Source organism: Sus scrofa, chromosome 9, assembly GCF_000003025.6.
Source record: "Sus scrofa isolate TJ Tabasco breed Duroc chromosome 9, Sscrofa11.1, whole genome shotgun sequence".
In the NCBI taxonomy this organism is placed as follows: Eukaryota; Metazoa; Chordata; class Mammalia; order Artiodactyla; family Suidae; genus Sus; species Sus scrofa.
Window position 1 is genome coordinate 85,660,132 of NC_010451.4, and position 27,059 is coordinate 85,687,190.

A 27,059-nucleotide genomic window follows, 5' to 3' on the forward strand; every position below is an offset into this window, starting at 1 on the left:
TATAAAAGTAGGAGGAAGTATAGGTAAGAATGTTTTATAAGGAATGACATTTAAGCTGTTCTCTACGGGGTGAAATTAAACCAGAGCATAGGGAAAAGCTTGTGCTAGCTGAGAAAATAGTATCTGGCTAGTCAGACTTACAACGCTGCTAAAACCACAAGAATGTTACAGATTCAAGCACCCATTTTCTTCATGCCAGAAAGTTCATGTTAAGAAGGAAAAAAAAAAAAGATATTAAAAATAAAATAGGGAGTTCCTATCATGGTTTAGTGGTAACAAACCCAACTAGTATCCATGAGGAAGCAGGTTTGCACCCTGGCCTTGCTCAGTAGGTTAAGGACCCCGTCATGAGCTGTGGTGTAGGTTGCAGACACCGGTTGGATCCAGCTTTGCTGTGGCAGTGGCATAGGCCAGAAGCTACAGCTCTGCTATGACCCCTAGCCTGGGAACTTCCCTATGCCACAGACGTGGCCTTAAAGAGACCAAAAAAAAAGGGGGGGGGTGAAATAGCAGAAATAAACCCAGTATCTGTTGACTACTCAAGAATGAAATATTGGTCATAATTTTTTCATTTCCCTATAGAATTTGACACACACACACTTGCCATCATCTCATAAATGACAAGCCTATTTGCTTACTGCACTAATGCCAGGATTAGTCACATGGCTTACTTTTTGTCCAACAAAATAAAAGTGGCAATGTGTTAATTCCATGCCTATACCTTATGAAGAATCACATTTCTACTCCATCTCTTGTAATTTCTACCATTGTTATGAAATCTTCCAACATTAGTTGCAGCCCTTAAAGCCTGGGCTCCAGGAGAAGCATACATAGGGCAAACTGGAAGCACAGCTTTCCGCAGGGAGCCAGCAAGGAGCTATAATAAGACAAGCCATAATGAGAGCCACCCAGTCAAGTCAACTTTTACCAACCAACCCCAGCCAAACCTGCAGACCAAGTAAGCAAGAATGACTGTTGTTGCATGCCATAGAGTTTGGGGAATATTTGTACATAGTAACAGCTAATAGAGACTTGTAACATCAGGCACTGTACCAGGAACTTCACAGGTGTTAGTGCAAACTTCCCACTGATCCTTTGTAATAGGTACTCCTTTTAGCTACACCTATTTTATCAATAAGGAAACAAACTGACAGGCTGAATAACTGCTTACAATCACACCATTAGTAAGTTTAAGAACTAAGAACCAAACTCAACTGGTCAGATTTTTAAAGTCAAGTGGCTCTTCATTACTGTAATTATATCCCTTATCCTAAGTTGGCTTCAGTTTGCTAACAACAGCATCAGTTTAACAATAGCATCAGTTAGTATATCCTTGTCTTTTTTCTTTACTTTTTTTTCTTTTTTTTTTTTGTCTTTTTGCCTTTTCTAGGGCCACCCCCGCGGCATATGGAGGTTCCCAGGCTAGGGGTCTAATTGGAGCTGCAGCCGCCGGCCTATGCCAGAGCCACAGCAACACAGGATCCGAGCTGTGTCTGCAACCCACGCCACAGCTCTCAGCAACGCCGGATCCTTAACCCACTGGGCAAGGCCAGGGATCGAATCTGCAACCTCATGGTTCCTAGTCGGATTCATTAACCACTGCGCCATGACCGGAACTCCTCTTTACATTTTTAAGTGTGAAAAAATTATAAAAAATAAACTTCAAACTGGAATTGGTGTTTCCAAATTTATTTTTGTCATTCTTGACACCTTAGGATCTACTTTACCTGGACGCATACTAATGAGAGTGCTACCAAGCTTCAATACCATTTTAAATGATTACAGTGTTTCATCTTCTAGAAAGTAGAAGCCAACAGGTCCACCAGGAGTATTTACTATTTACCATTTAAATTAGTTTCTAAGAAAATATTTTAATTAAATTCAGTTTTTACAAAAATACTTAACTGAAAATAATACATTATTGACAGATGACATCATAAGTTCACAATTTGATACACAGCATCCTCTTGGAAAAGAACATATGATGGCAAGAATATTCCTTTTAGGAGTAAACTCAATTTAGTAAACTCCTTCATCTGAAGTAAGAAAGCCATGGTAAGTATAAGAAGTCAAACTTAAAATGTAGCCCTCAACGTACAGTTCAATTTTTTGATGTAGTAGTACAAGGCTTTATACACCACCAGGACATGATGATCTTTAATACGGTTGAAAACAAAAGGCACTTACACTTTCCACAATTTATCAGAATTAGGTACAAAGTAGACTAGCCTACTTCTAGGGACAGGAAGTCTGGCTTCTCAATACTCTTCATTCCATTTAATAGTTTGTGGTAGGGAACACAAAGACTACACAAAATGGACTGTCATTAGCCCCAAGAGGCTGTGGACATATTTTTTTTCAACTTACACAGAAACTTGAGATTGTTTTAAGGGCAAGGAAAAAAAGTCTGACCAAAGCATCTTAAAATTTTTAGTTTTTCTCGAGTTCCCATTGCGGCTCAGCAGAAATCAATCAGGCTAGCATCCATGAGAACGCAGATTCAATCCCTGGCCTCACGCAGTGGGTTAAGGATCCGGCATTGCCATGAGCTGTGGTATAGGTTGTAGGCGCCGCTTGGATCTGGCGTTTCTGCAGGTGTGCTGTAGACTGGCTGGCAGCTGCAGCTCCAATTCAACCCCTAGCCTGGGAACCTCCATGTGCCATGTGTGTGGCCCTAAAAAGGCAAAAAATAAAAATAAAATTTTTAGTTTTTCTTAGAAATGGAGGATATATGCCTTCCTTATAGTTTTATTATTCTAAATACTATAATAGGCAAGATAAGGGTATGTTCCCAAGAAAGGAGTTTAGTGTCATTAAATGCTTCAGTTTTAATACAATGTTCCCCAACCCCCCCCCCACTACACTACAGCCATTAGAAAATAATGTAGTCATCCTCTTTTTAACATATACTCATTCCTCTATGGCATGTATATCAAAAACATTCAATATTAGAACTAAATCTCAAAGTTAAAAAGATAAACACAGATAAAGACAAATGACATACTAATGAAAATGCACTGTTTAATATATTCACAACTAACCAGCTAAAGAAATAATATCTAGTCTTTTTATCCTGGGTTACCAAAGCTTATTAAAAGGTATTTGCCCAAGTAATTATAGATTTTATGGCCAAATTTTATCAGAACATATTAGCATATACATGTCATTGTAAGACTCAGTTTCAGGAAACATAATGGGTATTATCATCAGGCTGTTACTTTTATTTTGGTGTTACCATTTAATAGACCCTTATTGACCTTTTTAAGTGTCCTCGACTTCACTACCAAATGGACCTATCACATTCCAGTTACTCTGCCCTCCAAAAAGTACTTAGAGAGCTAGTTGCCCTTTCTGTGTGAAAGAAAAACTTGATGTTAATTTAACAAAACAAGTATCAGGTCAAATAGCACATTTTAAATCAGTGTCAAGGGACCCAATAGCCTTGAAGATACATACACTCCTCCACAGTCGATTCCACTCTCTAAACAATTCCAACTCACACAGCAGTCAGCAACAGCCAAAAACACCTGCTCAAACTCGAAGTTTCAACTTAGCAAGCACCCAAATGAGAGCTGTCAAAGCAAAGGACAAGCAGCTCTATATCATGTAATAAGGATTTACTACCTGTTCGATGAATACATTCTAGCGTCCAATTGCTATGTAGAAATTGTTTTAAAGGAAGAAGTTTATCATTGAATAGAAATGTGATTTAATATTTTAGTTATGTAAGCTAAGGGTCAATTATTATTGGAGTTTTATATATAAAAGCCATTATTTTTTGCTATTGAAAGAAACTTTTTCCTTCTAACTTAAGCCTGAAATCTCTTTCAAAGCAACTCTTCCTTCTCTAATACAGTGTAAAATATCCTTGCTGATTCATCTGAAAAATGTGTTTTGTCTAACTTGTCATATGTTGAACCCCATCTTTCCATCAGCTCAATCTGCTTGGCTTGCTTTAATATCTCATTTCCATTCATGTTCATGGCACCAACCAAACGACCATTAGATGGTCCTTTCAAACTCTACTCATCTCAACATATCCCGTCCATGCTCATTGGCAAAGTATAATTTGAACACACACAATTCCAGGGGAAAATATTCTAGGTTGCTTCTAAATCTCAGTATTAGAAGAAACTTAAAGACATTACTTTTATAGAATTAAGTAAGTTTTTACATGTTAGCACTTTACAAGAGACTGAACAAACTGAAACAATGGATTTACAATAATGTGTAGCTTCCTTTACTTGCTATTTCTAGTTATTTCCTTCTCAACAACCCAGCAAAGATATTACCCCCTTTTATGGTCAAAAATATCAAGACTCCAAAGTATAGAAAATTACTCAACATACAAGTAACAAAAACTAAAACTTAAGACCTGTGCAATTCCACACTTTTTATTCTTACATGATGATTGCAATGGATTGAAGTCCCAACTTCCTTGTGGGAAGCGGGTGTTTGTTCTCCCTGCCTAAATGTACAGGCTGGACTTTAACTGTTCTGACCTATAGGGTACTACAGAAGTTATGGTGTGCAAGATCTGGACACGGGCTGGAATAAGACTGGCAGCTTCTACTCTGATCTTCTGGAACCCAGGCTATCTTCAAATTCATTGTTCCATTCTTTAGTTCACTGTTGATCAGAGCCAACAGTTTCAGTGTGTTTTGGTTTTGTTTTTTAAGTCAAGGATATATTTCAGTTCTCAGATTTCCATTTGATTTCTTACCCTTTCCATATTTTGTCCTGAAATTCTTTATCAATCATCAATTATATCAACCTTGTTTATCAATCCATGTCTTATAGATTCTTCAATGTATTTGTCATAGTTTTAAAGTCTTATATTGCTTTTTCCAACCTCTGGACCTTTTTCTATTGAGGTTTCCTTAACATGTCGCACATTTTTAGTATTTAATAATTTTGAAATACATCATCTATACTCTTCTAGAATACTGACGAAAAGCCAGAGGTGTTTCCCAACACCCTTTAACACAGCAAGACTCCACCTCCTAATCCGGTCCTTCCTGTGGGTGAGTAGCTCATCCTCCACCAGGCTTCCAGTTGATGTTATCCCCTGGGGTTCTTGGACTGCTGCCCCAGACATGCAGATATCGAGGATCAGCAACAGCTTGAGGAGATGTTATATGTGGGTTTCCAGTTTCCCTCTTCTGTGGATCCCCACATTCCAGAGTATCTCCCTCAATGGCCAAATTCCCTGGCTTCTCAGGACAAAAAAAAATAGCTCTCTGCCTTGCCACTACAGGGACTGAGAAGTGATCTCAGGGAAAAAACACTTCACGCATGGTTCAATGTTTTGTCAGGACTTGTAAACTACACAAGAGCCTGAGCAGGAAAGAGTTAAGGCATGCTATAATTATTGCACATAGTGAATAACACTAAGAATGAATACAACAGAACTCTAAAAAACATACTAAGTCTGAAGGAAAACACCTACGGAAGGAATAAACTCAGAAAGGGGGCGTCTATCCAAGGCTGAGATTTGGATCACACTGGATCAAGTATGGCTGTGGCCCACTGTACAGTGGAGAAGTTTAGCAGCTTGACTTGAGCCAAAGACTGTAAACTGGTCAGCAAGCCAAGGCTGCAACTTAGAAACCATGATGAGGACTGGCAAGCCGGAAGCCCCTCTGGATGGCCAGCAGCCTCAGACTGATGAGCAAGGAACGGTGTACAGGGACTGACAAGCCCAAAGCCTCCTGCTAGAGTGCCAAGAAACCAAGGGTGGCACACACAGAACTGCAGTCCAGGACCATGAACAGGAAATCCTCCAACAGTATGTCAGCAGGCACCATCTGGCAGACAGAGAATGGCAGGCCAGAACTCGCATCACAACTCTCTGTAGAGTAAATGGCACCAAGGGCCACACACACATGCCCACGGCAGCTGCTGGGGTGGAAGCACACCAGATTCAGGATGCAAAAACCCTTCCGCCCACAGTGTCTCTTCAGCGCCCTCCACTGATGAAGCTTAAAATTCCTCAGCCAAGCAAAGATTTCCATGGGATCCAGCAACACTGATGACAGGATTCAGAGCTGAGCGGTGCACTATGTAAATAAATGTCAGTCTTACCTAGTATGATTTTCTGCTTTGCTTTCCAATTTTTACCCACTTTTGGTCCCTCCTCATTGCCCTCATACAAATACATACATGTATTTCTCTATTCACCTTTCTCTATTCATGTCTCAGTCGCTCTCAACAGAGATAAGATTCTGGAGTTTTTAATTTTTATCCATTGGAAGATTGGCTATTCAAGCAATTCTGTCATTACTAAGAGCCAAACTCCCCGGGAAATGACTGGGCACAGAGTCCAGAGAATACCCTACACTATTTTGTTTCAGACTATCTACCATGAGGTTTATGAAGTGTATTGGCCAGCATGGCAATCATAGTGCTCATAAGTTTCACTCCAAATAAACTCTTGTCCAAAATATTCTCAGTAAAAAAAGCGGATTTCCACTAGTTCTAAAAGAAATTGAATTTATTCAAAAACATATGAAAATAACTCCTTTAAGGCCCAGATAATGCTAAACTACATCTCAAGCTTGTTTTGAAATATCAAACCCTTTCCCAAGATACTAACGCCCACAGATAACAGTGGCCATTAAAAACACTGACATCAACTTTGAAATTATGTGTAGGGAAGAGATTAGATTTTTATTTGTTAGAAGTCCACGATACTTCAGAACATGTTCAAGGGCATGTAGTTTGAAAGGTTGGACCCCACTCAACTATTTCAGATATAACTATTCTCTATAACAAAGTTGGTTCCTAAATATGCCAGATTTAATATTAGCATATAGTTAATAATCTTTTTATGTCACTATGATTTTTCAGTGTTCTAGGCAACAGCCCAATAAAACAAAACCCTCCCGGAACCACTTAAAAGAAAAATTTTCCTACTGGTTCCTTTGGCAATACTTTGTGAAACACCCAAAAAGAAAGCTGTATTACAAACCTCCAACAACTTTGGCATAAAATACCTTGGAAAATTATTTTATAAGAGACATGTGTATCTTCTAAAAATGGTTAAGAAAATAATTTAACAATGACATTAACAGTAAAAGCTGTTTGTGTAAGATATAAGTGGACACAGTATGGACAAAACTCCAGCTGAATTAGATCCATCAGTCTTGGGAGTAAGGGATTATAGGAAATAGACTTCAGGTTTTGTGTTCCTGGAAAAAACATGGGAGCAGAAAGGTAGGTTGAAGGATAAGAAAAGGCATCACTGATGAGTCCGCCTCACCAGATAAGCTCATCCTGCCAACGATGGGCAGGAAGCACAAGAAAGTCATGGAGGCATATATGTAGCTACTGCCTCAACTGGTTTCCAGCCCATTGTCTGACTGATGGTGAACTAGGGCTAGTAATCATCAATAGTTCCAATAGACAAGCTAGATGGAGTGAGATGGTGAGGAAAGGGTGGAACCTACCAGGCGTCTTTGGGTCTTTTGGTCACTCCATCTGATAGAAAAAGACCTTAGAAAAAAACGGCTCCTTCTTCATTTCAGCCTTAATTAAATTCAGCCAGAGTTAATTAAAACTCATTAATTCTTGTGGCCTGTCTAACCAAGAAAAATAATTCCCAATTTAGCCAAATTAACACAGCAACACCCACCACAGGTAGGTATAAATCAGATACCCCCACAACAGCATATAATTCAGAGATGAACAGAAAAGAATCATTAATTCATCCACCTAAAAAAATTAGTTTGTGAATTCAATTTTAAAATTTATATTCCTTCATGATAAAATACATGCTTAAAATATTTCACCATAGTTCTTCCCTCATTCTACAATTTTTCTGAAAAAAAAAAAAAGCCTCAGATAGGAATTTAAGCTCTTAAATTTTCCTAGGAAACTTTTTGGCCATCAACTGATAACAACCAGGGAATAGCTTAATATATATACTACACAAATCAACATCATAAGCCCAAACCACTAAATGAGGTAAGATTTCATTATCTGACTCTGGATTAACCCACACCTAGCAAGTGAACCAAAGTTTTTCATTTTGAACCTTACTTCTTTCCCCTAAATAAGAGCATCTCTTTGCTAGTAGACAGGACAGTCTATGATGTGATCATGGAATTCCTTGGTCATCTGCAGCTCTGTCATTTTTGGAAGAGGATGAGTTAGGATTGACTGTATGCCAGTGTCTGTCAGGTTTTTTTCACATACAAAGCCTGGAATTTGACTACTAGTTATGTACCATTGTTCAGTGTCTAATTTCTCAAGCCTCCTTATGAATCCTGCCCTCTCCCAACTGTGGTCTACAAGTCAGTACCTACTGTGAGGTGCAGAGTACTGCAGTGAAAGATCAAGAAGAGAAAATAGTGCATTTCTCAGTTCATTTCCATTTGAAAAAGCAGCTTCTCCTGCCAAATTCTGTAACAAACAGATCAGGATTTTAGAGATATAACAAAAAGCCATTGACAGCTCCAGGAGGCCCTTTTGCCTACTGCTTATAATAGTAACTATTTCCATTGTATGCCTCTTCCCACACATTGTGTTCCCTGCCTTTAACTTTCTTACCAGAAAAAGACATACAAGAGATTTCCAGCCATCTCCAGACTAGCAATTTTTTCCCTGGGATCTGATTTTTCCATTACAATGCCATGAATTTAGGACAAACCACAGGAAGAAAGTAACAACCCTATTACTTTTGCTATCCTCTCTCCAGTCTAATTCCATGTCCTCTATTTGCCTGATCTTTTGTTGTTCTTGCACACACTTGTGATTGGACTTCATCCACACTGCATTTTTAAAAAAATCACCTAATGCAGGTAAACACAGATGTCCATAGCTTTCTTAATACAGTTCCTAAGGGAACAAACGTGAACCAGAGTAAGAGCATGGGAGGAAAACAAACAAACAAACAAACAAAAAAAAAATACCCTCTGTAGGGTTTCTACATTACATCCAGTTTTCTACTCCATGGTACGTACATAAGGAAAATAAACTTAGCTTCTGTTTAAGAGCATTCCATTATTTTATACTATAAAAAGTCCTCACAATTTTCAGACTTCTGACAATAATATGTATTAAACATCTACTAGGAGTTCCCATTGTGGTACAGCAGAAACGAATCCAACTAGAATCCATGAGGCTGCAGGTTCGATCCCTGGCCTTGCTCAATGGGTTAAGGATCAAGTGTTGCCATGAGCTGTGGTGTAGGCCACAGATTTGGCTTGGATCTGGAGTGACTGTGGTATGGGCCAGCAGCTACCGCTTCAATTCAACCCCGAACCTGGGAACCTCCATATGCTGCAAGAGCAGCACTAAAATGCACATCTAAACAAAACAAACAAACAAAAAATTCTACTAGATTTGAGGCATTAGGCTAAACAATGAAGAAAGAAGAAAAGATTCAGAGTAAAATACAGTCAGTATTTTACTGTAAAAAGTGTATTATTATTCCAAATAGCCCAAGCTATCCTTAAAAAATTGGAGGTATCACATTTCCTGATATCAATACTTACTACAAAACTACAGTAATCAAATCGGTGTGGTATTGGAATAAAGACAGACTTATAGACCAGTGGAACAGAATAGAGACCAGAAATAAACGCCTACATTTTTGGTCAAATGATTTGGTGCAAAAACTATATTCAAAGGGGAAATGACAGTCTTTTCAACAAATGATGCTGGGAAAAGAGGATATCCACATGTAAAAAAATGTAGCTATGCTCTTACCTTACACCATATACAAAAACGAACTCAAAATGCAACAGAGGCGGCCTTTCTGTTTGAGTATATGGGAGAGCAAGCGAGCTAGTGAGTGAGTGCAAGCATGTGTGAGTGCGAAAAAAAAAAAAAAATGCAACAAAGGCAGTTCCCATTGTTGCTCAGTGGTTTAAAAAACCGCCTAGTATCCATGAGGATGCAGGTTCGACCCCTGGCCTTTCTCAGTGGGTCAAAGATCCAGCATTGCCTTGAGCTGCAGTGTGTGTTGCAGACATGACTCAGATCTGAGTTTGCTGTGGCTGTAGTGTAGGTTGGCAGCTGCAGCTCTGATTTGACTCCTAGCCTGGGAGGATCCACATGCCGCAGGTGCAGCCCTGAAAAGAAAAAAAAATGAAACAAATGTTTACGCACAAAAACTAAAATTGTAACACCATTAGAAAATACTCTTTAGAAGAAAATTCTCTTTAGAAGAACCTTAGGGGAAAACATCATGATGTTGGCTTTTGCAGTGATTTCTTGGATATGACACCAAAAACATACACAAAATTCAATAGATGAATTAGACCATATCAAAACCAAAAGTTATACAGAATACACTACCAACAAAGTGAAAAGGCAATCCACACAGAGAAAATATTTGAAAATCCTATTTGATAGTGTTATTATCCAGAATATAAACTCCTGCAACTCAGAAACACAATCCAATTTTTGAAATGAGCGAAGGAATTCAATAGACATGTCTCCAGAAATATATAAATGACTAATTTTTTTAGAGATGGCCTCTTCCCAAAGATAAAACTTTTTGATTTAAAAAATATGCCAATATGATGATATCAATACAACTGATAACATTTCAACTTTAATGGTTATTGATTTATCAAGGATTTGTCATATTCTTTGTGCCAATCTTGACATGCTATAATTTTTCTGGAAGTTTAATAATAGTCATCAAGTTCCAGTCCAATATGGCAGCATAAGAAGAGCCAGAACTCAGCTCCTCACATGGACACAATGAATCTACACCTTACACACAGAGCCATTCCTTCTCAAGAACAGAGGGTTGACTGAACAGCTTCTGTACAACAAACAATAGAGGGAGAGAGGAGACAGTATCAGTACCAACTCCAACCACCAATGTAGCAACATGCAGTGAGGAGGGACATCATGGAAGAGCCTGAGCTAAGACTTGCCCACCATAGGGCACCATGGAGAATAAACAGTGGCTTTAACGACATCTATAGGACATGAAGGAAATCTAATTACCAACCATAATCCACTAGGGATAGGTCTAGTGGGGAAGAGCTGAAACTCTATCACATTTCTTGATTCCAAAGTACAATACCATGTTCAGTACTCAGGATTGTGTGATAGTGGGATAAAGTCAGAGATACTGACTAACCATAGAACATAGAGCTTAGAGATAACCCCACGTAACAATGCGCCACTGATCTCCACCAAGGGTTCTGAGAGTAATAATAGGGAAAAGACAGTCTCTTTGCCAACTGGTGCTAGGGAAACTGGACATCTAGACACAAATTAACTAAAATGGACCCCTATATCATACACATGATTAAACTGCAACTCAAGTTTTAAATCTAAGACCTGAAACTATAAAACTCCTAGAACAGAGGAGAAAGTTTCCTGATAGTGTTTTTGCAATGATTTCTTGGATATAGTACCAAAAATCTAAGAAACAAAAGTAAATACAGACACATTGGATGGCATGAGACTAAAAATCTTCTGCAAAGGGAAATAATCAGCAGAATTAAAGAGCAGAATTAATTAAAGAATGGGAGAATATATTTGCTAAACTATGTATCTGATAAAGGGTCTTATACTTTAAATATGATTGCTAACATATGATAATCCTCTATTAGTTTCAGGTACATAACAATTCTGTATTTGTATACAGTGCAAAATTATCCCATTAAATCTAGTTAACATATGTCACCTTACATAGTTACAAAATTTTTTCCTGTGATGAGAAATTTAAACCTGAGGTCAATATTCAAAATCTGAAACATCAGCTTAAAAGCAAGCAACCAAATTTACAAATGGACAAAATAGTTATTCACTCATTTCTCCAAAGATGACATATAGATGGCCAATAGGTATCTGAAAAGAAGCTCAACATCATCAATCAACAGGAGATCATAAAAATCATCTCATTATAATTAGGACTGATATTATCTAATGGAGAAAAAGTGAAGAGTTGGCAAGGTTATGGAGAAATCAGAACCTTTCTACACTGTTGGGGGGGGAATGTAAAATGGTATGTAATGTCCACTAAGGAAAACTGAATGGAAGGTCCTCAAATAACAAAAGAGTGGGGGGAAAAGGCTGTTCTTCTAGCCCCATTCCCCTTTAAAATACCTCCAAACTTATAGTTATACAAAGAAATTTTATCAGAATTTCACTATATTTCTTATAACAATTCGTTCAGAAAGTCAAATGACTCACTTCATTTTATAATACAGCAATGCTACAGAAATCAAGTCAAGACAGCACAAGAAATGAAAAAGGATAATTTCACTCAACACAAAGGAAAAAAATCCCAATATCAGGTAATTGAATCCAATACTATGTATATATTATCCTCCATCATGTTCCATCAAAAGTGATTATAGGAGTTCCCGTCGTGGCGCAGTGGTTAACGAATCCGACTAGGAACCATGAGGTTGCGGGTTCGGTCCCTGCCCTTGCTCAGTGGGTTAACGATCCGGCGTTGGCGTTGCCGTGAGCTGTGGTGTAGGTTGCAGACGCGGCTCGGATCCCGAGTTGCTGTGGCTCTGGCATAGGCTGGCAGCTACAGCTCCGATTCGACCCCTAGCCTGGGAAACTCCATATGCCGCGGGAGCGGCCCAAGAAATAGCAAAAAGACAAAAAAAAAAAAAAAAAAAAAAAAAAAGTGATTATAGTTCCCTGTGCTATACAGCAAGAGCTCATGGCTTATCCACTCCAAATGCTATAGTTTGCATCTACTCACCCCCAACTCCCACTCCTACTTCCTCTCCCTCCCCCTTGGCCACAAGTCTGTTCTCCATGTTTGTGAGTTTGTTTCTTTTCTGTAGATAAGTTCATCTGTGTCATAAATTAGATTCCAGATACAAGTGATTTCACATGGTATTTGTCTTTCTCTTCCTGACTTACTTAGTCTGAGAGTCTCTAGTTCCATCCATGTTGCTGCAAATGGCATTTTGTTCTTTTTTGTGGCTAAGTATATGTATAAGTGGGTCACTTTACTGTACAACAGAAATTGACAGAACACTGTAAATCAACCATAATAAAAAATTTTAAATAAAAACCCAATAGCATAAACATTATAGCAATTAGTGTTTATGTTATCAAAGATGGTTCAGTGTAACTGTGCCTTTCATGTTAATTCATCACATTAGACAAAAAAAAAAAAAAAATCACATGATGCTGCTGGATAGAGAAAATCAAAATTTTTTAAAAAAGGGTTAGTACTTGTGATTTTGTTAAAAAAAATTAGCCAATAGTTAAAGATCAGTTCAAAGGCTTTCTATCAAAATACCTTCAGCAAACAGACTCAAGTTAGATATAGTCCCTTTAAAGACAAACCTACTCTACTTCTTTGCTCTTCTCCAACAGGATACCAAAGATCCCAGCCTGGTGCTATCTCCTCTGTGTATGACTGAGCCTCTATGACCTTAGTTACAACTGCCCAATATCTGCTCAACTCAGGAAATGGTGAATACTTTACTTTCTACAGGAGTTTCACAAAGCAATGTTACACCCTTGATAAATATCACAAGGCCACATTTCAGGCCCACAGTAATGAGTGAGCCACTCAGTGGATTTATAAATTTTACCTAATATTCCAGTTTTCTATAAATGCCTTGAAAATAGGTATTTTTCCCTTGGGATAATTTTGTATATTTTTAGGCTAAGTATAAAAATTCAAGAATAAAAGTATTTACTCTTTCAAATCTTTTCTTTCCTGAAGCCTAGTTACCTCCCTCCCCTCCCTACAAGTTTCAGCTGATCATTTGTAGCCCTTATAACTGAAAATAAAAGGCTGACCACAAACTCCTTATCTTCCCACCGCATCTACTAATGTATACCTGTACCCACAAATTGTCTTCCCTGCTGTCCCTGTCATCCTGTATAGATAGTATGAACTATCCATACACCATATCCCATGCCCTCTCGATACAGAATCAGCCTCTTCCTCTCTACTAAATTATTCCTTCAGCATATCAACACACTATTATGTCATTCACCTGAATATAAACTTCATTAAAACCCCCTTCAACCACCCCATTTTTCTGCTCAATGTGCATAGAAGCTCCTCTAAATAGTGGTCCTCCTATTCTGTAGTCAATCAATTCCAACCAGGTTCCCATACCCTACTCCCCAAATAAACACCACAAAAGAAAGCCGTGAAAGCTCATCATCAGTTCTCAATTTTTTTTTTTTTTAAAGACCACTACACAGCATTTAGTAATTGCTCAAACATTCTTAAGTCCTTTTCTTCACTAGGATTCTGGGATATGACCTTCTTACTCTGTGGCCACTCCTCTTCTGAATAATACCCTTCCCCAAGATATCTAGGTCCTAATTTCCAGAATCTGAGTATGTTAATGTATATGACAAAGGGACTTCAAAGGTAACAGATTTTGAGATGGGAAGATTATCCTGGGTTATCTAGGTGGGCATGATGTAAATCACTAGGATTCTTCTAAGAGGGAGGCTAGACAATGACATTGAAACCAAGAGTTTGGCATGGTTTGAAGGATAGGCCAGGAGCCAAGGAATGCAGGTGGCCTCTAAAAACTGGCAAAGTCAAGGAAATAGTCTCCCCGTCGATGAAGGAACATAGCCCTGACATCTTGATTTTGGATTCCTGACACCTAGAATTTTATTTTATTTTTTTTTTAGTTCCATAAATTTGTAGCAATTTGCTACAGCAATAATAGGAAACTAATACATCTTCCCACACTCAATATATGCACCAGGGTTCAGTTTTTGTACATCTTATTTTCTCTATATCTATCTTTGTTTTTAGTCAGTTAACTCCAAGGCATTAAATATCTGTAGGACAACAGTTTTCAAGTGCCTATCTTTACCTGGACCTTTCTACAGAATTATAGTTTCATATGTTCAACTATTTCCTTAACATTTTTGACATTCTGTCCAAAAGAAATCTCAAATTTAGTTCATCAGTACCAAACTTCATCTGGTCACATAAAACCCATCTCTTTCTCTAGCATTTCCCGTCTCAATAAAGAGCAACCGTATTTTAGTTATTCAGAAAAAATCCTTGGACCCATGATTCTTCCCATTCTGATATCCCCATGTATGACCAATTGGCTTATTCTCATTTTACCTTTAAATATATTCAGAACACCAACACTTCACACCAAATATGCCATTATCAAAATTGCCTTAACTGTCGCTATAGCTTACTTCTTCCCTTATTTTCTGTAAGGCACCATCCCAAGTGACAGGGTGACCCCAAAGAAGTGGGATTCCATACAATACCATACAGTCTTCCCATTTCATTCAGGGTAAAAATCTAAAGCCCATACCATTGCCTTTACGGCCCTCTAAGACATCAGACCCCAGTCCTCTCCAACCACATCTTTTACTCCTCTCTTCATCCCCACCCCATGATGCCACTCTTCTCTAGCCTGGATCAACCTTATATTCTCTGTCACGTACCTAAAATAATGTTCTCCCAGTTACCTGCATGACTCATCCCCTCACTTATTTCCCAATTTAGCTTAAATTTTACCTGTTCACAGAGTACTTCTAACCACTCTATAAAAACAACTTCCCACTCCTGGAACTCTGTCCTATTTTAGTGTATTTTATATTTGAATTACATTATTGTATTTTATAATTATATATTTGACTCTATTCATTATAATCAAAACACATATGCATAAATCATATAGACCAGACAGAACTATTTTACACATATTCCTTTTACATGCCTTTATGATCAAAAGTAATTTTGTTAAAAACTTTTATTCAAAACATCCAAAAATGCTTTAAGTGAGAATTCCTTATCTGAACCAAATAGTTATTTTTTGGTGACTATGTTCTCAATTCTCCCAAGAATGCAAAAGAGGAGAATTTATCACATAGAATAGATGCTTAGGGTGGTGGTTCCCAAAATTCATTGTCATTTGGGATCACGTGGGAAGCTTGTTTGTTAAAACAGAAATAGGTGGGCCTGATTCCCAGAGTATTAATTAAGTAGGTCTGAGGTGGAGTCCCAGAATTTGCATTTTAACAAGTTCCAAAACATGTTTATGCTGCTGATCTGGGAACCATAGTTTGAGAACTAGTGTCTCAGTGCATTAGGGTTTAAAACACTGTTGAAACATGCATTCTAATGGGACAATGATAAGATAGTATTAAATTTTATCAAATAGACCTACAATTTATTCACTTAATGTAAATGTTATATAAAGATGAACAAATTCATTAATCTTAAAAAATATTAGAAATATTAGGCAGATGTGTAGCTCAGCAGTATTTAGGCTCTAAGATTTCTCAATGGAACATTCAGAGGTTTTTTCATAGCATAGCATTTAATTACTGACCAAATACAGGTAAATTTCTGTATAACAAATTTTAACAATACAAACAATGGCCAATTATTCATACCAGTAAAACTGGTTCTAATTTATGTTCTCTATATTTAAAAGAGTTAACTGATAGTAATTGATATCAATCCATCATGTGATTAACTACTTTCTATATGAATGCAGTAGTTTATTAAAATGTCACTATTTATGTTAATATTAACATTGTCTTATATTCTTAAGGTTCCTATCTCTATTTACTGATTGTCTAACATCAGCCAAGCACTGTCTTAGCTGTTTTAAGTGATCACATTTCATGGGCAAGTTTGACACGCATAAGACCTGATATTTAATAACTGTTTACAATCAGTAAATACAAATGAATGGCAGTAAAATTTATAGGTACAATAATGTTTCCAAGACAAGGAAACAAAGACAATCCAGTGTAATCTAAACAAGAATGATTTGGTATTTTGAAATCACTCATCTTTAAAATTTTAACAAACTGTCTATACAGCTGTGCACAGTATTTATCACAGCAAGGCTGACATTTCTATACTTCAAAAGACCTGCTCACCAGGTGGGCCCTCGGCCAGCATCTGGGAACTGGGTTCTTGGGAGTGTTTCCAGTCAACAGTTAACTGATAAGACTGGCTCACTGTGCCTAGATGGTTTATATGCTGAACACCTGCTCTCCTCCAGGCAACCTGAAATTTATGTGAAAGGCAGAGGGTATCTACATGACCAACCCAACACCTTAGACATCAGGCCTCTTTTTTTGTTTTTTTTTTGGTCTTTTTGCCTTTTCCAGGGCCGTTTCCCACAGCATATGGAGGTTCCCAGGCTAGGGGTCTAATTGGAGCTGTAGCCACCGGCCTACACCACAGCAACATAAGATCTGAGCCGCATCTGCAACCTACTCCACAGCTCACCAGCGATGCCGGATCCTTAACCCACTGAGCAAGGCCAGGGATCGAACCCACAACCTCATGGTTCCTAGTCAGATTCGTTAATCACCGCACCACGATAGGAACTCCCATCAGGCCTCTTATAGGCTACCCTGGGGAGAAACATCACACCCACATTGCTGCCTTTTCATTAGTACAAAGGTGTGCTTTTTGTGAGAACTTTCAAGGGACAGGGCATAAAGAAGATTATGCATGGATTCCTCTGCCTGTGTCTTTCTCTTAAGATCCACAGTAACATATCCTGACTACTTCCCTCCCATCAATTTGAGCCTTCAGTTAAACTATATACAGACTTCCATGAGTTCTAGCCAATCTCCAAGTGTAGGGCTGTCTTGGCAACTCCCAGCACAACAGTTTTTTCAAGAAGCCAAGATTCTTACCTGCCGATATGCTTCATAGATCACATCGAACAGAAAGGCCTGTGGCATTTCACTTGCCCTGTGTCTGGCACGTTCCAGTGAGTAGTCTAAGCAGCCCTCTGTCGAAGGACTAATGACAGTAGATACAAGAGGTCTGATTGCTCCTGAAGCCTGAAGGACAAAGACACAGATAACATATTTATTTCACCTAGAAAATGTTTTAAAGTCAAATTTTCAACTCTGCATCTTTGTTTTTGAAACAGATCTTACACCTTCAACAAGCTACCATAATATTTAAACGAGTCTTAATTGGGTTTATAAATTATTTTGAAACTAAAACCAATCTCATATCACTACAGTTCCACATAGTAAGAAGTAGTAATGAATTTATTATGGGTTCAAAATACTTTTCATCACAGGCCACTGGAATCAAATACTTTTTAAGAAGGATGCTAAGATACAACTGGGTATTCCCTGAAGATGGGAGGAAAAAGAGACACTACTGTCAAAAGAACTGCAAAGGATTACATGAATATTTACTCATTAGTGTGCCTTCAAATATTTTATTTACACATTAGATAATTAAGGCAACATATCCTGTAAGATCCTCAAAATGAGATTCAACCACCACCCAAAACAATGAATTTATGTCTTGCTCCACTTCCAGTAAAAATCAGCTCCCTTCCAATATAACCTCAGAGCAACACTCCCTGAAGCAAAATATCCATTGATTTCAGTTGCTCTGATGAAAGCTATTTCATTAATAGACATATCTAAAAAGACACCTTATCTAATAGATTTTCCCTTCCCCTTAGAAGGGTTTCATTGTAATACAGTCTTGAAAGTAATTAGCAGACAGCTGCCTCAGTGAAAACAGCCTAAAATAAAATTCCTAGGGTAGGCAGTTAACCCAGATGTCTTATATTGACTGTAACATGTCCCATCTTCCATGTTATTGCTACATGGAGATTGTAGCACATAACATTAATGACTAAAAACAAATGTGGTCTCAAGGAGACCAACATCTGAGTAAGATAGTCCACAAACTAGTTTACAAAAGCCGAGAGACTGGCTGAAAATCAAAGCTCCTGTGTGAGCCAAGTAGACAGTGTACAAATTGTGTCACCATTTCCAATGACTCGAGCAGAAATCCAAAGCCTAGGCATAAAAGCAAAAGTGAAAAGCAACTGGGGTGACAGGGAGGGAGTCATATCCAAGTAGGTGAAAGTCAGGTAAAGAGCAAGCCTAGCGCCTATCAGAGGAGGTAGAGGACAGGAAAGGAGCACATATGCACACACGTACACCGTGCTTAAGGAAAAAATACATTTCTTTTGCAACTACTTATAGTTAATTCTGTGCCAGACCATGACATAAAAATTTTAAAGAACATGAGACATACATAATGTCAGCATGAGGAACTGTGCAGACTCTTCCCACTACAACAACTGTAACCAGAGAAAAACATTTTTAAAAGTCAACCATTTAAAACTTTGAAAACTGTCCTAAGGGCATTCAGCACATTAATGCTTAAGAGTATCTTCTAGATCTTGGAACGAATAGTCTGTGGTTCTGGAAGCAAGATCTGTTCCTTCCTTCATTCCACAACACCCAGTTCAATGTGACTAAAATTTTATTCAGAGCAAGTAAGGGCAAAAAATTGAGGCTCCCTCTCCCCAGATCCTAGTGGGAGGGGCAGAGTGCCGACATTTCCCATCCCATGCAGCTCCATGTCACAAAAACTAAATTACAGGCAAATATGGCCAAGAGGCTGGAGACTCCTTTCTTCCACATAGCATCCCACCCATTGCATGGAAAACCTACCCCAGGCATGCTAGGCAGAAATACTGGGGCCCTGATCACCCTTGACCCAAGTCACACATAGGACAGAGGTTCTTTGCCAGGAGAAGCAAAAAAAAAAAAAAAAAATCAGTCTAATTTCTCCATGTAGCACTCTGCTCACCAAGCAGTGGTGTCACACAGAAGCATGCCCACGCACAGATCCAAAGTAGTGGCATGGTGATTTTTCAAAGGGAGAGAGGCTCTCAGAACAGAGAGCTACCAAACCCTTCCCAAGGAAACTTCCTTTATTGCAAGTCAGTGCGAGCAAGTTTAAGGATAAACACTACCTCCAAGAAATGGGTATCATCATGGTAAGCAATGAAGAGGAAGATGATAGCTACATGAGAACAGAAAGCTAAATCATAAGCAAGCAAGTTTACCAGAGACAACCAGGGCAATAGACAACTAACAAGAACAGCGCTTAAACCTAACAATCAAAGCAAACTTCACATACTGGCTTCACAAACTACCCCTGCCACCAGATCAGAATTTAATTGGATCAGACTTGTAGGGTACTTGATATAGTTGGTATCGTCCCCCCAAAAAGAGCCATTAGGAGGCAATGAATAGAGCTTATCAATTGGGTGTCAGAGGCAGACGGTGTAACAGTATAACAAAGATCAGGGAAACAGAGAAAGAGAAAACTTCTAAAACCACTGTCACTCCATGGTGACTATATAGATGTCTATAACTATATCTTCTGTGAATTGATTTCAGAGGCTTTGTGCTATAGAAGAAAGAGAGTGACTTTGCTGTTTTAGTAAGAAAGTAAGCTCAGGAAGGTCAGGGAAGAGAGAGAATCAGTATCTGGAACTGACAAAATATATTATTTACTATATGCATTTTTTCAACAGAAACAAACAAACAAACAAAAAAGGCTTGCATCCTAACAGGAAGGTGTGATCTCTACAAAGAATAAAGCAGGCAAAAGATTACATGTGAGAGGGCCCAGATGTCACAGTTAGCAGATAATTGTAATCCCTGATTTGAAGTCTTATGTTCTAAGAACAAAAGAATATCATGTGTAAAGAAGGAAAGTATGATGACAATTAGTATTATCAATATTAAGACATAGATATTCTTAAAAACTCAAAAGAAATTTTGCAGTTGAGAAATAACTAAAATGAAAGATTCCCTAGAGGGCTTCAATAATGAATCTAAACTGGAGAATGAGTTTAAAGTTAGATCAATAAATTATACAAAGAAAAATGAACAGTCAAAAAAAAAAACGTAGGACATCACTGCACACATTTTAAAGTACGAGTATCAGAAGGAGAGGCAAGGCAAGAAAGGAGCAGAGTAGCTCCCATTGTGGTATAATGGGTTAAGGATGTAGTGTTACCATGCTGCAACTGCAGCACAGGCCTCAGCTATGCCTTCGACTTGATCCTTAGCCTGGATACTTTCATACGCTCCAAGTGCAGCCAAAAAAAAAAAAAAAAAGATAGAAAAAGAAAAAATATTGAAAGAAATTACAGCTGAAAATTTCTCAAGGAAAAACGTTAATCTGAACACCCAAGGAGCTGAATAAATTCAAAGCAGAATACACCCAAAGAAATTTGTATCTAGACACATCTCAGAGAAAATGTCAAAGTAACAAAAAATCTTGAAAGCAGGCAGAGGAATGTTTTATCCCTAACAAGAGAACACCAGTAAGATTAACAATTAATTCCAATCAGAAACAATGGAAGCCACAAGATAAGTGAGTGATATAATGACAGCTAAAAATACAACTGTTAAAGTCCAGCAAAATGACCATTTCAAAAATCAAAGAAAAATATTCAGAACAAACACCATTCTTTGCTAGCCAATTCTTCCTACAAACACTAAAAATCTTCAAGCTGAAAAAAACAGCAACTCCAGACATTAATTCAAATTCACATGAAAAAACAGTAACTATTTTTAAAAACAGTATTAAATATATATTTTTCCTTTCTTAGGTTAAGAGGTTTAAAAAAATGTATAAAAAAAATATCGGTTAAGTGATCAACCTATAATACTGGAATTATATTTGACAAAGATGGCATCAAGAAAAAGATATGAGTAAAGCAGTATTAAGGAAGGAAATGATAGATGGTAACTTCAATCTATAGTTACAAATGAAAACTAAAAATAGCAATCAAGAAGGTTAATATGATAGATCTTACATATAGCTCATCTTTCTTCTCAGGTTCTATAAATGGTTTAAGGTAAAGTGATAGTAACAATGGATTGTTACATTTCTTACATGCATTTCTAACATACATGAACCCAACACTAATAGCACAAAAAGGGAGTAGAGGGAATAGAGCTATTTAAAAGTAACATTTTTATATCTCACTCAATTATAGCACAAATCTGAATTATGTTTTATGTATAATATAAGCCCTAGAGCAACCACTAAATTCAAGTGAAAAAATAATTTCAATGGAAAATAATCAATGCAAAAGAAAGCAGTAATGAGATCAACAAAAACAGAAAATAAACTAGCCAAGGTCAATCCTACTATATCAACATTAATTTTAAGTGGATTTAACAATCCAAAATCACACTGTCAAACTGGATTAAATACCCAACTATGTGTTGTTGACCAGAGACACAAATTTCAGACTCAAAGATCCAAATACATTGAATACAGAAGGGTGAAAAAATATGCCAACCGCAACTGTAAGAAAACTGGAGTATATGTTTTATTAGAAAAAGCCCCATGGGAGTTCCCGTCGTGGCGCAGTGGTTAACGAATCTGACTAGGAACCATGAGGTTGCAGGTTCGGTCCCCGCCCTTGCTCAGCGGGTTAATGATCCGGCGTTGCCATGAGCTGTGGTGTATAGGTTGCAGATGCGGCTCGGATCCCGCATTGCTGTGGCTCTGGCGTAGGCTGGAGACTACAGCTCTCGATTAAACCCCTAACCTGGGAACATCCATATGCCGTGGGAGCGGCCCAAGAAATAGCAAAAAGAAAAAAAAAAAAAAAAAAAGAAAAAGCCCCAAAGTTTTAGTAGAGATACAGCCCTTTTGTAATAAAGGTCAGTTCAACAAGAAATGAACTTTATGAACCTATTCATCTAACAGACCCTTAAAATACATGAAGCAAAAACTGGTAGGCTTTAATGGAGAAATAATCCAACAGGTGGTGACATCAACACTCACTTTCAATAATGAGTGGAACTAGGCAGATAACCATGTAAATAAGACTTGAAAAGCACTATAAACCCACTAAAACTACCATATCTATTGAATACTTCACCATCAAAAGACTAGTTCACCTCAAGTACATGGATAACTCTTCAGATCCAACCATACACTAGGCCATAAAACAATAAATTTTGAAGGATTAAAGTCATACCAAGCATGTTCTTTGATAGTAAATTAGCCAACAGTGTGGCAGCCACTACCTTATCATGACAGAGGTTCTTCAAAAAGTGAGAACTACAATATGATCCAGTGATTCTACTTGTGGTTATTCATCCGAAGCAAACAAAAACTCAAAAGGCACCCACCTCTCTGCTCATCTCAGCATTATTTACAATATCCAAGACATATAAACCTAAGTATCTACCATGAATGAAAGGATAAAGAAAACATAGAATATATAAAATGTAATAGTATTCAGCCATAAAAGGAATGTAATTCTGCTATGTCAAAGCCATGTGTAGATCTCAAGGGCATTATGCTATTATGTGATACGAGTCAGGAAAAAAATGCCTTATGATCTTACATGAAATCTAAAAAAATAAAAAATCTCAGAGTGAAAGGGTTGATGGGACCAGCAAAATGGATAAGGGAAATCAAAAAGAACAAGCTTCTAGTTATGAGTAAGTCGTAGGGATGTAATATACAGCATGGAGACTATAGCTAATAATACATTGCAATTTTTAAGTTGTAGAAAGAATAGATCTTAAGTCTCTTCACAAGAAAATCTGTATGTAGCTTAACAGATGTTAACATACTATGGCAATTTGTCAATGAATACAAATGATGAAACACGGTTGTACACTGATTCCAATACATTGTATATCGCAATGTTTTGTTTTTCATGTGTTTTTGGTTTTTTCCCTTTGGGGCCACCCCATGGCATATGGACTTCCCAGGCCAGGGATCCGATCTGAGCCACAGTTGTGATTCATGCTGCATCTGAGGCAATGCTGGATCCTTTAACCCACACTGCCAGGCCAGGAATTGAACCAGGCATCCTAGCACTGTAGAGACACTGCCGACCCTACTGCACCACAGCGGGAACTCCTCAAGAAATGTTTTAAAGAAACTACCAAAAAAAAAAAGTGTGGGGATTAAGAAGGTGGAAAGTTAACACTGCTATAATGAGGCAAAGAAAAAAATCACTATGGAAATAATACTTTCGGATGAGTAATATACACAATTGACAAGGACTTAAAAGACAACAAAGCTAAAACAGTCCTAACATATTGATTGTATGAAAAAGCATTGTCAAATCAAAAATCTGAGCTTCCACCTTAAGACACTGGAAAAAGAAAAAGACTGAAGCTAACACAAGCCTAAGGAATAAACATAAAAGTAGAAAACAGAATAGGGGAAAAGCAAAACCAAGCATTGGTTCTTTTGAAAAGACTGAACAATAATGGGGGGGGGGGACTGGAATTCATAGTAACATGAGGAGTAAAAGTGGCACATTTTTACTAACCTTTTAGAAATAATGAGTAAGAAAACTATGAGCAAGTATATTTTAACAAATTAGTCAATAGCTGAAATTACAATTATCTAGAAAGATACAACCCAAACTGACCCAAAGATGGAAAACAGGAATACGTATAACAATATTAGGAATATTTAAATGTTCCACAAAGAAAAGTCCAGGCCCAGATGACTTCATTGGTTAAGGACAATAAAACTTTTAAATACAAGTTCTACACAGTATTCTGAAAAATAGGAAGGAACATTCCCCAACTCATTCTATAAGACCAGTTATTACCAAAACCAGAGACATTACGAAAAACAAACTTCAGATCAATATTCCTGAGAAATACAAATGCAAAAATCTCCAAAATATTAGCAAGCCAGGATTCCCATTGTAGCTCAGCAGTTTACAAACCCAACTAGTATCCATGAGGGTGTGGGTTCTATCTCTGGCCTCACTCAGTTGTTTAAAGATCCAGCATTGCCGTGAGCAGTGGTATAAGTCATAGACCCAACTCGGATCTGGTGTTGCTGTGGCCATGACACAGGCCAGCAGCTCTAGCTCCGATTAGACTGCTAGCCTGGGAACTTTCATATGCCACTGTAACAGTCCCCAAAAGACAAAAAATTAACAAGCCAAATTTGGTAACATTTAGGTAGTAATGTGCATCATGACCAAGTACAATTTATTCCAAGCAAAATTACAACAGCAACAACAACAAAAATCCTGTGTAGCATGCCATAAGAAAGGAAAAACATATGAACATCAATAGGCTCAGAAAAAGTACCTGACAAAATCCAGCACTTTATGAAAAAAGCATGTAAAAAACAGAAGAGAACTTGCTCGATCTAATAAAGAGCATATGCACAAAAATTCACAGCTGACGTACCTAATAGTCAGACTATTTCCCTTCAACATCAAGAATAGAACAAGGATGTACATGTTGCTACCTTTAATAAATATACTGGAAGTTCCAGTCAGAGCAGTTATGTAATAAAATCTAATAAAGGCATCCAACAAAAGTCAAACAAGCTTCACTTTCAGATGTTATGATCTTACATATAGAAAATCCTAATGAATCCATTAAACTATTAGAATAAAAAAGTTCAGCAAGAATGCAGAGGACAATATATAAAAGTTAACTGTATTTCTATATATGATCTATGAACAAAAAGTTCATAGTATCTTCAAAAAGAATACTTAGAAGTATATTTAATAAAAGTGCAATATATTTAATTAGATATATTTAGTAAATGCAAATCATTCTAAGAACTGTAAAAAATTTCCTAGCTCCTATCTCTGGCATCCACTCCTTCTCAGGTAGGTTTTTACTGCAACAGTCTTTGGTCCTGCCTCAGTTTTTATTATTTTACTGAATTGTCGCCCTTAGAGTCCAGGTATTTTGTGACATCTTCCATCATTAAATCAGTCCTCCATTGATCACACATCTTCTAGCTAGCACTTTTTTAAAACAATTCTTTTAAAGAACTGTCCGTACTACTTCATCTTTAATTTATCTCTCCTCCCACGCTCTCTATAATCTACATTTATTAGGACTTTATTCTCATTCTTCCACAAAATATATTTACCAAGGTCACAATGACCCTCCAATATTGCTAAACCCAATGACTAGCTCTATCTTCTTGAGGACATTTGTTCACTTGGTTTTCAGAAACCATTATCACCAATCAAATCCTCTCATCTTCCCATACTTTAAATCCTATGTCCTTATATCCTCCTAAATGGAAATGAGTTCCAGATCTCTCATTTCCTTAGCTACATTCATATTCATTCCATATATGACTTCCTAAAGTCCTATAGCTTCAAACACTATAGGAGAACTTCCAAATCTATCCATCCAGTCTAGAATATTCCCTGTACTTCTGGACTTGTACATCCAAACACCTATTTAACACCTCCATTCAGATCAAAATACACATCTATAACATACTGATTTCAAAGTTTGGGCTTCACCCATGCCACACACACACCAAAATTGTTCTTCATAGACTTCTCGATCTACATAAATGTCTACTCTATTCTTTGTCATTCTTACCAAAAACCTTGAAGGTCATTGACTTTTCCCCCTCTTATTTCATATCCAACCCATCAGCAAAGTATCAGCTTCAATGTATCCCAAAAGTGTCCCATTTCATTGTTTCTACTGCAATAATCTGAATCCCAGGTACCCATGTTCACTTTCAAACCCCAAACAAATCAAAAGCCCTAAGACATTAGTAGCTTGGGCTACAATAAAAAATGCTTCTTCATCACAAAGTAGTATTTATAATCTTAAAAAGGAATTCTTAAAAGGGAGCTCATAAGTTACAAAACTTATAGCATGTTCTTAGTGAAGCATTAGTTTCCAGAATAAATAACACATCAGTATTTAAAAACTAGAAATAGGGGCAAAAGATTTACATGGACAAGTCAATGAGAACACTAAAGGCCATATAAATCAAGAAATACCCAACCTGTTAACAAGATACCAATTTAAAGCACAAAGTGAAAGTACTTTCCACTAACTAGATTAGAAAAAAAGTTCAGTCTGGAGTTCCTGTTGTGGGGCAGTGGTTAACAAATCTGACTAGGAACCATAAGTTTGTGGGTTCAATCCCTGGCCTTGCTCAGTGGGTTAAGGATCCAGCATTGCCTTGAGCTGTGGTGTAGATCACAGATGCAGCTCAGATCCCGCATTTCTGTGGCTGTGCTGTAGGCTCTTGGCTACAGCTCCCGTTGGACCCCTAACCTGGGAACCTCCATATGCCACGAGTGCAGCCCTAGAAAAGACCAAAAAAAAAAAAAAAGTTAAGTCTAACAGTATCAAATGATGGTGAGAATATGGGGCAACAATATACTACTGTTGAGTATAAATGGATACAAATCTTGAAACTAATTTAGCCTCATCTGGTAAAGCTGGTAATATGCATACATCTTGATTCCAGAGAAATCCTTGCACAAGTGTACTAGAAGACATGAGTTCATGCTAGCAATTTTGCA

The 27,059-nt window shown here is 37.6% G+C and overlaps 1 protein-coding gene across 3 annotated transcripts in view; it reads right to left on the minus strand.

The window, feature by feature from the left end:
• The window catches only part of ISPD (isoprenoid synthase domain containing), a 291,746-nt gene that overhangs the window by 240,731 nt on the left and 23,956 nt on the right, over positions 1–27,059 (minus strand). For all 3 annotated transcript variants that reach the window (XM_021063407.1, XM_021063405.1, XM_021063404.1), the window contains exon 3: positions 17,608–17,757. In XM_021063407.1, the coding sequence (XP_020919066.1) occupies positions 17,608–17,757 (150 nt within the window). The remainder of the gene's footprint in view (positions 1–17,607; positions 17,758–27,059) is intronic.